At 45.1% G+C, this 12,851-nt stretch overlaps 1 protein-coding gene across 1 annotated transcript; it reads right to left on the bottom strand.

Annotated features, from left to right (window-relative positions):
- Positions 1 to 1,287: 1,287 nt before the first annotated feature.
- On the bottom strand, positions 1,288 to 12,762 carry PROKR1 (prokineticin receptor 1). Its single transcript, XM_006909530.3, has 3 exons — positions 12,631 to 12,762; positions 9,925 to 10,571; positions 1,288 to 2,683 (listed from the first exon to the last, which is right to left on the bottom strand). Exons 2-3 carry the CDS (start codon positions 10,551 to 10,553, stop codon positions 1,987 to 1,989), a joined length of 1,326 nt encoding a protein of 441 aa, XP_006909592.2. The 5' UTR covers positions 10,554 to 10,571; positions 12,631 to 12,762; the 3' UTR covers positions 1,288 to 1,986.
- Positions 12,763 to 12,851: the final 89 nt, after the last annotated feature.

Here is a 12,851-nt window from a genome sequence, read left to right on the forward strand (position 1 = left end):
AAAAGGACAAGTCAACTCTATAGCTGTACACACACTTGAGAATAAAAACAGATTGAGAAACAAATACCTCTTTGCCCAGATTCATGCTGGGTGGGAACAAGCATAGGAAGATGGTCAATACTTCCATGATTACAAAGATGCTTTGATTTGTGATGCTCTGAGCTCATCTTCTGACTAGAGACTGATCTACCATTTCCTTTCACACTTCTGCCACCAAATTTCACCACTTTTTTGTACCAACTTGTTTTTAAGAACATAATGCATGTAGCACTGCTAAGAGATATAAGGAAATAATTTACATAAACAATAATGAAAGGGGAAAATAGTGAAGTTTATAGATTACAGAAGCCAAGGTAAGTTTTTCCTTGTCCAGGCACACTACACAGTTATTAGTCCATTCTTTTGATTACTTGTGTGGTTGAAAGAGTTTTTCCACATATTATATCATTGGCTTGTCACAATCAGCTCATTGGTAGACACCGCAGGTATTATCATCCCTTCCAAAAAGCTTTACCTAGGGTCACACAGGTGATGAAACCTGGAAGGCTGAATCAGATCTTCTGGTTCCAAAATTCCAAATTCCAAAATTCAAAACACCAAACAAAAGAGGTAATTAGAAAGTGTGACAAGCTCTCAATAAGCCTATGGAGTCATCCACTGTTGCCTCTCATCACTCATTTGTATGTCCTTTTCTTTCCTGGGTGCCCAGAGTTCTACCACTGACCTTCATCGCCTGCCACTGGATGGCATGACTTCATTCACACTGAGGGGTGAAAATGTGATGGGTTATCCCTCCTAAAAGTACCTCCATTTTAAAGGAGAAAAAAGTTTTAATCCAAAGGAATAATGAGTATGATGGGATTCAGGCACCAGTGACAAAGACATCTTGCCCTCAAATCATACCAATGAGGGTGAAAGCTGGTGGGAATGGAAAAATGGCTGATAGCCACATCCATGAGGTATTGTAGCCACTTTCAAAGATTCTATGCTTCACAAGCTGGAAACATGAGATAGAAGAGAGGGACTTAAGGAGAAGTCTAATAGGTCCAAGCCAGGATATCTGAGAGGTGGAAACATATCACCCTTCGACCCAGAGAACCTGAGCCCCTTCCTTGCGCTCCATAGTTTCAGAGGCCCTCTACTTGCTCCCCTCCCTATGGGGTGAGAAAACCACTGAGCCAAGGGGACACACCCATCCTGACCCATCCTGAGCCCCTCTTAACTTGTTCCAGGTGCCCCAAACCCCTTATTTCCCATCCAAATGGATTCCAGGGTCTACGTGGCGTCTTCTCCAGGTCCCTCCTCCAGACGATGAGCCTCACCTGAGTGGGGAGTGGGGATGGTGCAACGTGGAAGAAGAGGGTTCGGACAAAACTTGGCCATGCATACTCGAGTGTCCATGTGCATGCATGTAAGGCTCTTCACAGTGAGAGTCAAGAGCAGGGAAGAGGAGTGTCGAAGAAAAAATCAAGAGCCAGTTTTGCGTCCTGCCTCCAACCCCACAAATGTTAGGAGTGAACTCGAGCCTAAGAACAATTTTAGAAATTGGCTACATCAGTGTCTGATGAGTAGCTGAAATGGCCAAGAGGGACCCTCACCCTACAAACACATTTGCAACAGTCCTGGTACCCACTTGGGTTCCCTTCTGGAATCTCTTTTTTCCAGGCTGTCTGTACTCCAACATTTTTCTTGATTTAATCCCTATTTTCTTTTTTGACACTTAAATATTGTCCACATATATAGGTTTCACCAATGCTCACTCTTTGCACAAATTAGAAATTCAATGAGTGTCAGTCACTGGTGACGGTGTCTAATCACACCAGTTTTAGAAAATCTCAGCTCCTTGTTCACAGTGTTCACACAGTTATCCATTTACTCTGCCTTCTCCAGAAAACCGACAGTTCCCGGGTGATAACATTTATCTAAACACACTGATTTCTGTCCCAAAGGTTCTGTCTGTGTTTAAACTTTGAAAGGTCCATAGGATTATTTTAGTCTGATGCAGTCCACCTCTTCAGTGGCAGGCACTCCCGTGGTTTTGAGATCAAGGTCCGCGCTGGACTTACTCCCATTGTGAGAAGACTTCCAGTGGAGCAGCATGATCCTCTTGAAGTACTTGATGGTGTTGTTCTTGACGGTCACGAAGCACAGGGTGTTGATCATGCTATTGCTCATGGCGATGCACTCCACGATGTAGAAGGCCGTCAGGTAGTGCTTCTCCTTCACGAACACGCTGGGGAAGAAGTCGCGCACGATGGTGAAGCCATAGAAGGGCGCCCAGCACAGCACGTAGGCAGTGAGGACGCACATGAGCACCAGGACCGTCTTCCGGCGGCAGCGCAGCCGCTTCCGGATCTGCTCTGTCTGGAAACCGGGGACCGCCTTGAACCAGAGCTCCCGGGAGATCCTGGCGTAGCACAGGGTCATGGTGACCACAGGGCCCACAAACTCGATGCCGAAGATGAAGAGGAAGTAGGACTTGTAGTAGAGCTGCTGGTCCACTGGCCATATCTGGCCGCAGAAGATCTTCTCCTGGCTCTTGACAATGATGAGGACTGTTTCAGTTGTGAAGTAGGCTGAAGGGATGGCGATGAGGGTGGACACCACCCACACCAAGGCAATCAAGCCAGTGGCTGTTTGGTACTTCATCCGGGGTCTCAGCGGGTGGACAATGGCCAGATATCTAGGACGAACACAAATGGGTCAACCACTGTGATAAGGAAGTGCTAGATGATGATAGATAGTATTTTTGCTCAAAATGGTGTGTGTGGAGGAAAAACACAATGGCATATGGGCTTTCAAGCAAGTCAGACTTGAATGCAAACCCCTTACTAGCTGTTGCAACCTCAGGCAAGTTTTATTTAGTCTCTGAATCTCGGTTTTCTTATCTGCAAAAGTTTTTGTTTGTTTCTAGGATTAAGTATGCTAATGTCTACACCATTCCTGACAGTTTTAAACATGGTATATACTCAGTAAATGGTAATTATTATTATTAAATGGAGTAATAATGCCTCCCATCAGTTTCCACCATGGCACCATTCCCAGGTCTTTCCTGTTTTCAGGGCCATTCATCTTAATTACCCCCACAGTTTAAGGCTAAGAAAGCCTGATAATTCCAAAGACTTGTTGGGAGAACTTGCCCTTTCCAGTAGAAGCAGTGGGCAAAGTTTTGTCTTCATTCCACCTTTTTAAAAACATTGCTCTGCATGCAAAGGGGGATGAAAAATATGTGAACATTTATTTTCTTTTCCAGGCAGAAAAATAGAGGCCAAGTGAGAGATGAGTGACTTTCTCAAGGTCATATACCATAAGATTCTTCATAGAAAACATTTAACCCTATCTCACTAGGTTGATGTGAAAATCAGTTGAGAATATACACGAATGTATTTTTTTAACCACAAAGCACCAGATAGCTGTTGTTCTCTCCAAAAAAAACCATGCTCCTGTTACCACAGTGGTCCAGGAATGAAGAGAGAGCACTTTCTGGGGGATGTGAGTCATTCCTGCGGTATGAAACCTCCTTCCCAAAGAGAGTGCACATACTTATACAGACAGCTCTGGTTTCCTGGAAGACTTTTCGTGTCTGGCAGGGGTTGGAAGTTGGAGAAAGAGAAAGATAGGAAGTGAAGTAGGAGAGAATGACTAATCAACAATGGAAATAAACACATTCTCAGGTGCCCACAGCTTATCCCAGGTAGAGCCAAGAGCAAATGTGACAGGGGCCTGAAGGAAAGCCAAGCCAATTCTATTTCCTTTGAAATCAATCCTTTAATGTCATCTTTCTTGGGCTTTTGATTGGAAGAGGAGGTTCATCCTTATTTGTTTTCTTCCGATTATATAGCTGAGAGAGGAGAAATAACCACCCTCCTCCCAAACTCATCACTTGTAGCTGGCTCCATCAAGTGTCATTTGGCGAGTTAACTGGAATGAAACTCCTGCTGTGTTCTAGCTCCCAGATGTTAGATGAAGTTGGATTGGTTGGGTCCACCCTCTGGATACCAAGATGGCTGCTCAACACGCTCTGCCATCAGCAATAATCCCTGGCACTCTCACCAATCTCCTGAGTGCTGAAGGGTGGAATGGCAGTGTCTGCAGGACGCTGGCAGTGCTTTTGTCAATGTACATGTATGGGCCCTTCACAAAGACCATGGTGTTCCTGCCACAATGAGTGCACCAAATGTACTCTGACTCATAACAAAAACTAAGAATCTAGTGCTTTTTGCTCTCACTAACTCTCTCCCTCTCTATCTACCCCACCACGTTCTGTTGATTACTCTGTCAAAGAATATTTCTACAGTCATACTTGTTTAGTATATTAATTTTCACTATATAATTCTATTCCTTCTTTTCCCAATAATAACTTCCTAAACCTTTATGATGTTTCAAAGTCAAAGTGTTTTTTCAACGAACAAGTAATAGAGAATGCCGATCTAGGAGTCAGAAGACCAAGAATCTAATCTTAGCTTTGCCACGAAACTGTTATATGAATTTGAGTAATTTTCTTAGCATTGTGGGCTCACTTTCCCCACCTGTAACATGGGAATATCACTCGTCTTACCAACTTCACAGAGATACTGTGAGGCTCCAATCAGAAACTGCATATAAACAATAGGCCCTTAACTCACAAGAAACTACTAGCATTCTAAATTTTTTTTTTCAGAGCTATTCTGTATACATATCCATTTTCTTTCACCTTTTACTGCGTTTGCAAGTACTCTATAACTTTCTATTTTATTAGATCTATTTATCTTCACATCAAAACTAATCTTCAGGGTCATCTGGGACTACCCATCAGATAGTTATTTTATCCTGGCTTTCTCTGACATCACCCTAACTCATCCCCAAGGTTAGCGCCAGAAGCTATGCAAAAGGCCTTCCCAATACATTTACCAATAAGCAAATTTCAGAAATTTTTTTAAGGCTCTCCACCAACTTTGGCTATGCTAGGATTAGAACTCTAAAACTCTAGTATTAGTACTACTGGCTTATGTTTGTAAAATAGTTTACAATTTACAAAACATTTTCAAATCCACATTCTCATTAGATAATCTCAACTCTACTGAATACGTAAGAGAGAAGAGATGCCCGTTTTACAGATGAGCAGACTGAGGTCTGGAAAAATTAAATAATCTGCCAAAACCACATAGTTGGAAACTGACAGAGCCATGATGCACATCCATACATATCTTGCTCCCAATCCAGTAGGCTCTCAAATATGCCATTTGTCTTCTCCCTTTCCAACCAGAGCAAGCAATACCCCTTCCTCCTACGCTCCTGGCACCCTAGTTGTCCTTCTCATCTATTCTCTCCATGACGGTTGGTTCCTACTTATTGATGTTCCAAAAACAAGTCAGGCAATTGGCAGATACTTTTCTCTGCTTATGAATATGCCCTTGGCTTGCCCTGTGTGTCTACCACTACAATGGCTCAGGTCCAGAACCACTTTGAGCCAACATTTTCCAGAGAACAAAGAATAAAGGCTGCTAGACAAAGAAATGTCCAGGCAGTAATTGTGTGATGATAGCAGTCTGAGTGATTAAACAAAAATCATTTGAGCTTCCTCTCTGTCCTCAGGACCCAGCCCCAATTCAAACCATGGAAGTGGCAGTTGCAGTAGCTACTAGGCCAGTCATGGGATGGGCGGGGATTTCATGACCCGCTCCTTGGGCCAGCCAGCTCCGACTGACGAGCTCACTGGAAAGCATTTTTGTTACCTAGGGCTGAGCATGGTTACTCGTGCCTTTGCTGGCCTCATTTGAGCAGACAGGCTGACCAGTTTCCCCTGGATTCTGAATAAAAAAGCATGAGGGGCCCCAGTGCCCCACATGCTCTGGGATCTGAAGGATACACCTCAAGGACAGTGTAGATGTCTCCATATCAAAGAGGAAACCCCAATCTGGGGGTACGGGGTCCTTTTATGATCTTTTTCAGTTCCCTGCTGCCATCAGGTCTGAATCCCTGTGCCTCGATTTTGAGATCTTCTGGAATATGGCCCTATCCTTTCTGATCTCTACCCTCAAATGTTCCTTGCTTCTGTCCCACATACTTCCCCAAGAGACCTCATACCTCAAGCATTCCCACCTGTAAACCTTGGCAAACACTGTTCTACCCTCTTGGAAAACCTTCCCTTTACTTTGCCGATTGTAATGTGTTGAAGGCCAGTTAAAAACCTCCCTCCTCTGTAAAGCCTCCTTTGACTACTCAGGTACACAATTATCTCACCTTTCTCTTTAAATTTCATTTAAAATGTATTCTTTATCTTCTAATTGTTTCATAGTGTTAGCTCTCACCCATCCACCCCACCCCACTTAGATGTAAGCTCCTTAGAGCAAGGATTATTATGTTTTACTTCTTTTACAACCTTTTGCTGTCTGTGAATTCTGGGCACCTAGGATTTTAGTGAAACTTCACTGTCAGCAGTGCCTGCCACTGAACAAATAGAAATGTAGCCAGCCATAGTGACAGTTTTCAAAAAGATTGCAACCTTTTTTGGAAAACAGGACATAAAATGGGTTTACCCAGCATGAGACTGGGAGGCAGGCTGGGGCTCAATAATAAAAGGTTGCAAGAGGAGGCGAAGGGGTTTGAGCCGTATTTTATACACAATGGAGTTATTAGAAGTCTTTTGAGCCAGAGAGAGGGGACATGTACAAGACAGAAGATTAAGTGGGCTGCAGTCTTGCTTTCTTCCCTCAGGTGACAGGGGCCTTCTTTCTGTTCCTAGAACCCATCAGATCTGTTCCTGTCTCAGGGCCTCTGTACTTATAATTTCCTTTGTCCAGAATGCTTTTTCTCAATTTTCAGGAGGCTGGCTTTTTTTTTTTTTTCTTTTTTTCTTTTTCATCATTCAGAGGTAGGTTCAAATGCCTTCTCCTCAAAGGCACTTTTCCTGACTCTACACCTAAAATAGCTTCCACCTTGCCACACTCAAGGTTTTTGTGTTTGTTTGTTTGTTTTTATTTTGTTCAGAGCATTTCTCATGCTCTAAAATCACTTTCCTTGTTTGTTTGCCTATTAACTCTCTCCATCCATGTATGTGAGCTCCATGAGGGCAAGGAGCTTTTTTTCTTATTCACCATCATATCCCCAGTGCTTGGAATAGTATCTGTCACATCGCAGTCACTCTACAAAAATGCATTGTCTGAATATATGAATGAATGAATGTTTAGCGTGGATCGTGAGGGAAGGAGGGTTGGCAGAGAGCAGACCAAGAGACACCGAAGGCAGGAAGATCAAAAGGAGACTATGATAGTCCAGCCCTGAGTGAACAGGTGGGAGGGAGGGGTGAGTATTGGCAGGACCTGAAAATGGAACGAATGCTGGAGAAAAGGTGAGAATGTCTAGGCCAGAGGAGACTTGCTAGTTTAGATCCTTGGGAGAACCGTGGAGCCAATAAGAGAAACAGAGTAGTCTAGGCAGGTAGAAGATAAATAGTTCTGTTCTGCTCTATCTTGATAGCTGGTTTTCTAAAAAACCTTATATTATTATTTTGTAAATCACATCATAAAAACAATCACTTCGATGACAACAAATAGGTTAGCCAATCAGAAATATTCATTTATCTGTTTTGTTGTTGTTGTTGTTATTCCTTTAATTCAAGAATTACAATATTATGATTTATGTTTACTCTGTTTTATGCATTGTTCTAAACAATTACCTATATTGTTTAATTTAATCCTCAAAGCAACCCAGTACATTAGGTTTTCTTATGACTCCCATTTTAAACATGAGAAAACTGATGGAGAGAGTGATCAAATAACTAACACAAGGCCCTACAGCTAATAGGTGGTACAACAGGTATTTAAAACCCAGTAGAATAACCACTAACATTATTCCTACGAAAAATTTATAAAAAAATTAAAGTTACTTTTATAACTGTAGGTATATTTGGTATATCAAGATAAAAATTAGTTGCCCAAAATTAACTGAATCAAACCTGCAAACCAGTGATCAAATCCTGAACGAAACATGAGACTAGATAGGAATTTGAAACTAGATGGTCAAAACACAAAAATAAAAACAATTTGAAGGAAAGACCACAAACATCAGTAAAGGAACTTAATGCATTGGAGGAGCTGGTTAGTTGGCCACGGCCTCAGGACAGCCCTGTGCAGGCAACAGTGCTTTCCCCTGAAGTCTGGGTGCAAGTTTCCTCTCACGGCCCCACTCTAAATAATAGCAGGCTCCATGATGTAGAGCAAGTTCTTCAATTAATCTTTCTTATTATATCTAAATCGCATTATCTAAACTCAGGCTGAAAGAGAAATGCCTGCAGTATTTTAGACAAGCAGAGTTTGGTATGAAAGTAGGATCTGAACTTAAAGGAAGTTCAGGAGATTGAGGGGAATTGATTGACATAGATCTTATCTCTTATATGTTCAAAGTAACCCAGTGCCCATTAACTTACTTTGGCTTCCCTCCTCCTGAAGCCACTTCCTATGACAGCGTTACCCCTTTCAACAAGTGGACCCCAACATGGTGAAATGGATCTCACCCAGAGGGCAGGGGCCCACCCCACAACAGGCACCTACCTAACCCACTTTCAGTGGCTGAGAGCACCCCTGTGGAAAGATGTCCTGCTGGAGTGAAACTTCAGGAAATGACCCGATGTGCTCTGTCTGCTGGTGCGCTGAGAGAGATGATGGCAGCTTCTTCTTTTAGAAAAAGTCAGAACTAAGGTCCCTAGAGCTCTTCCTTGACAACTGTGAAGGAGACTTAAGGGCCAGATACCCTGCTTGACTGTCCCTCTTCTGCTTCTTCTGTAGGTCCACTCAAGGTCTGTGCCTGGATGGACAAAATACTGTGTGGCTCCGTGACTCAAGGGGAAGACCTTGGCCAAGGAGAAGTAGCCCTCTGCAGGGATGACACCTCTAAGCACTTTCTACGGGTGACAGACCAAGGGTTTTTTAGCTGCTAATTCCCTGACATCCTTCCCTGGAGAAAAGAGGCCAAGGCTTCGCCCTTCAGCGGTTTTAAAGCCAGGTTCCTTCTCAACCCCTTTTTCTCAAGTTTGGGCTGATTCCAGGTTATCCTGCCTATGACTCCAGAAAACAGGCCCCATTTATTGTGCTCATCCCCAGAACATTGTCCTGGGGTGTCCTGACTGTGAGGGGCAGGATCAAACTCCACCAGAGCCCTAAGGCCATGGAACAGGGAGCACATCTGTGCTTCAGGCTCTCTGGGTTAAGGGAGAGGGACGGGCTGTTCACATCCAAGTACACAGAGGCCTGATTTGACCCTCAAGGTAACTACTTTACATCTGCAAAGATTGTCCCAAGGGAACAAAAACCATCTTGGCTCATTAGCACAAGAAATTATACTCATTTAAATGAAAAGACTAAACATAACATCAGAAAGATTTGCATTGGCTGCTCTTATTGGTTTTATTTACCATCACTAGAAACAAGTCTTCTGCACTGTTGCACACAAATGTATAAAAGGGAGCAAACTGATTAATGCAACAACTAAAAGAGTAAGTAAGCTTATGTTCCTTTTTGTTGTTGTTTCAAAACAAATCGTTCAATCTTATTTTAAAATCAATTCATGCTAGAGGGGTCATGTTTTAGTAGAGGAAGTCTTGATGAGACAGAAATCTCTCTCAGGATATTGAAGTTGATTCAAGAGGTACCTGTCTAGAACTTACTCTTGTCCCTCCACAGTGTCTCTTACCTGTCTACCTATAGACCTTGAACAGATACAACATCTAGAAGCATGTTTATAGCAAAGGGGTATCAAAAGCCCTCCTACTGCCCAACTCAATGGGGCTCTGCCATCTTCTGCCTGCCAGCTGGAAATCTAGAACTCTCCTCACTGTTCAGTCGGTGGGCCAACTTTTAAGCCTTTGTGCATCCACATCTTTGAGCAGTACAGATATCTCTCATTCATCACAACTGCAATTAACAATTCCAATGTCCCCTCACTCACCTGTCAATGGCAATGGCCAGCAGGGCATTGGTGGAGACGTAGAGAGAGACAGTGCGCAGGTAGTTGACAGAGGCGCACAGGACGTGGCCATGCTTCCAGGAGAGCTGGCGCACCACGTAGTAGTCCATTTCAAAGGGGCAGCAGACAATGGCCACCAGGAAATCAGAGATGGCCAGGTTGGCAATGAACAAGTTGGTGAGGTTGCGCAGCTTCTTGTAGCGGGCCAGGGCGACAATGAAGATGAAGTTGCCAACGCCACAGACCAGCATGATGCCCACCAGGGCCATGCCAATGACAATCTTGGCGGCAAAGAAAGTTCGAGAATTGGTCACGTCCTCATCTTCATCCAAGGGCATGTCATAGTCACCATAGCTGAAGTTGAATGGGAAGGAAGCAGCTTGAGCTCCATGGGTGTCAAGCACAGAAAAGAAGTTGGTGGAGATGTTGGTGGCGTTCTCATCCATGTCTCCTGTAATGACTTCCATCTGGCCAGGTGGTGGTGCCTTGAGCAACACTGCTGAGAATTCCTCTGGGGTGATGTGGAAGGCTGATGTCTTCTCTCTCTGCTGACACTCAGTTCTCCCTAAATGAGTCACAGTGTCCCTGCCAGCATCCTTCCTGTACAGCATCGGAGCTCCATCCTAAGCCTTTGAAAGACATACAAACAGTTGGCTGCATATGTGAGTGAGCATGGCCAAACTGAAAACCATTCTGTAACCCAAGCAGACCAATTAGCTACCTGCTCAGAGTGAACATTGGGGTGACGGAGTAGAAATAAAGGAACCAGTGAGAAAAAATAAATGAATAACAACCACTTACTCACTCATTCGGGGAAGTCTGAATTGTTATGGAGACAATCGGGCACTGAGGCAGTTTATTTTCATTCCACTGTAGGCTGTGAAATGTTGCACTTTTTCTCAGGGACCAAAGTCGGGAGTGTAGGGGGGCTTAAGATAACAAAAGGGACCTGCTCCAAACTCCATTCCCTGTCCTGACAGTCTGAACTTTGTCCTTGTGGAATTGTCCCATTCTGTGGCTTAAACAAAATGATTCTGAATACCATCGAAGAGGGAGGACTTTGAGACAATCCTGTCTGCTCTCCATGAGCTGATCTCCTTTCTTCTAGCAAAACGCTACTCTGAAATAGCAGAGCCTACCTAACAGCCACCTTCCCTTCTCCTCATTGGGCTTCCTGTTCCCACATCCAAGTCTACTGTGACCTTAGAAGTCAGGCACGTTTACCAAAGCCTGTTCTCAGGCAGAGGCTGAAGGGTTAAAGTCACAGCCTAATCACTGAATAGCTTAGAAAGGGAGGTCTGGAGCAAAATCTTTTCTTGGCTGGTTGTGTGTCCTAGAGTAAATAGCTTAAACACTCAAAGTTTCAACATCCTCCAGGCAAGAGATCAATAATGTCTGTAAAGCATGGAGCTCCCTGGAGAGGGAGGGTGTTTCACCCTAAAACTGCAAGGAATTACTACATCAAGCGTTCAGCCTCCTCAGTCAGCTGCAAAGGAGGGAAGGAAAATCCTGACACAGATGACTCCACCACATCACATACTGGGGCTGCGGTTGGGGGTAAGGGCTAGAGAGGAGAGGGGGATGTTGGCTGTACTGCTGGGGACCAAAACAACAACAACAACAACAACAAACAAACAAACAGCTGGGGACCAAACAACAACAACAACAACAAACAAACAAACAAACAAACAAACAAGAGGTTGCTGGAGTCCCTGTCCCTGCCCTCTTCCCACAGTACCAGTCCCTCCCAGGGCCTGAAAACCTCAGACCAGGTTGCTGGGATGTAAGAGGAAGGCTGTAGTCTGGACAGCACTGGAAATATCAGGAAAACCAGAGAGAGAAAACCTGAGGTGAGGTTCCTGGTAAAGGGAGACACAAGGAAGATCCCTAAGACCCCCGGGAAAGCCTGCTGCCCACCTTCCTCAAAGGCGAGACATCTGGACTTGACTTTGGGGGCTGGGGTTAAAGTCCCTCTGAACTCCAATGAGGTTCAGCTCCATTCTTGCCCCTCTCCCCAGCTTCTCGTCCCCACTTATCTTAGATTCATGTCCTTCCTCTTAGCCATCAGTTCTGCCCCTCTCAGGCCCTGTCCTTTGCCCCTTTCAGGTCTAAGCAGCAGAACCGAGATCTGAAAGGTCAGAGAGGGGGCAGGTTTGCAGCTCAGAAAGTGCAGCTGCAATTCCCAATCCGGGTGGGACAGTCCGCAGTCCTGTCAGGCCCTGTGTCTCAGATCATGCCACCTCCGCTACCTGGAAGGCTCAAAGTTGGGTGCTAAAAACAAAGAGTAATAGAAGCTTTTCGGTGCGGGAGGAAGAGATCTGAGATCTGGGGAGAAATTGTCCAGTGATCTTTTTCTCCTTCTCACCTCTCAAAGAGGAACCCCATTCCCATCCAGTGTTCTCTGGGGATCCCGCCGTTTAGCTCTTGCCCCTGGCCAGACCCTTCGGAATCCGGAAGCCTCTCTTTGCAGCCCCCGCTAATAAGTCTTCTCCTGCCCTCAACTTTGTCCTCGGAGCCTCGCCTCGAAGCCTACACCTAAGGGCGGAAGGAGCCTGAAGAAATGGGCTCCAGTGTGAATTCCTTGAAAAGCCCCCTCCGCATGCGAAAGCCCCTGCCTCCCAGCGGCTGCCGGCGCCGCGAGGCTCATCTGTCTGGAGCATCGATCGCCCCGGAGGGTGCGCTCAGTACCTGCCGCATCCCGGCGCCCAGCGGACCGGGTCCCGGTTTCTTTATTCTGGGCTCAGGGACACGAGCTTCTCCCATTGGGCCGCAGAAAGAGGACAGGTCCCTTCTTTCTTCCTCCTTTTCTCGGGGCTCCTTCCCTGCTCCAAAGGGAGTAGCGCTGGTGCCGCCGCGGTAGACCCGAGCGAGGGCGGCTCCGCGGCGAGGCCAGCCCCGGCCAGCGCCCG

Source organism: Pteropus alecto, unplaced genomic scaffold (genome assembly GCF_000325575.1).
Source record: "Pteropus alecto unplaced genomic scaffold, ASM32557v1 scaffold131, whole genome shotgun sequence".
Taxonomy (NCBI): domain Eukaryota; kingdom Metazoa; phylum Chordata; class Mammalia; order Chiroptera; family Pteropodidae; genus Pteropus; species Pteropus alecto.

Coding starts and splice junctions, on each gene's coding strand:
- PROKR1 (XM_006909530.3), bottom strand. CDS start 10,553: ATGCTGTACAGGAAGGATGCTGGCAGGGACACTGTGACTCATTTAGGG. Junction 2,684..9,924: donor CTGGCCATTGCCATTGACAG/GTGAGTGAGGGG, acceptor TGTTCGTCCTAG/ATATCTGGCCATTGTCCACC.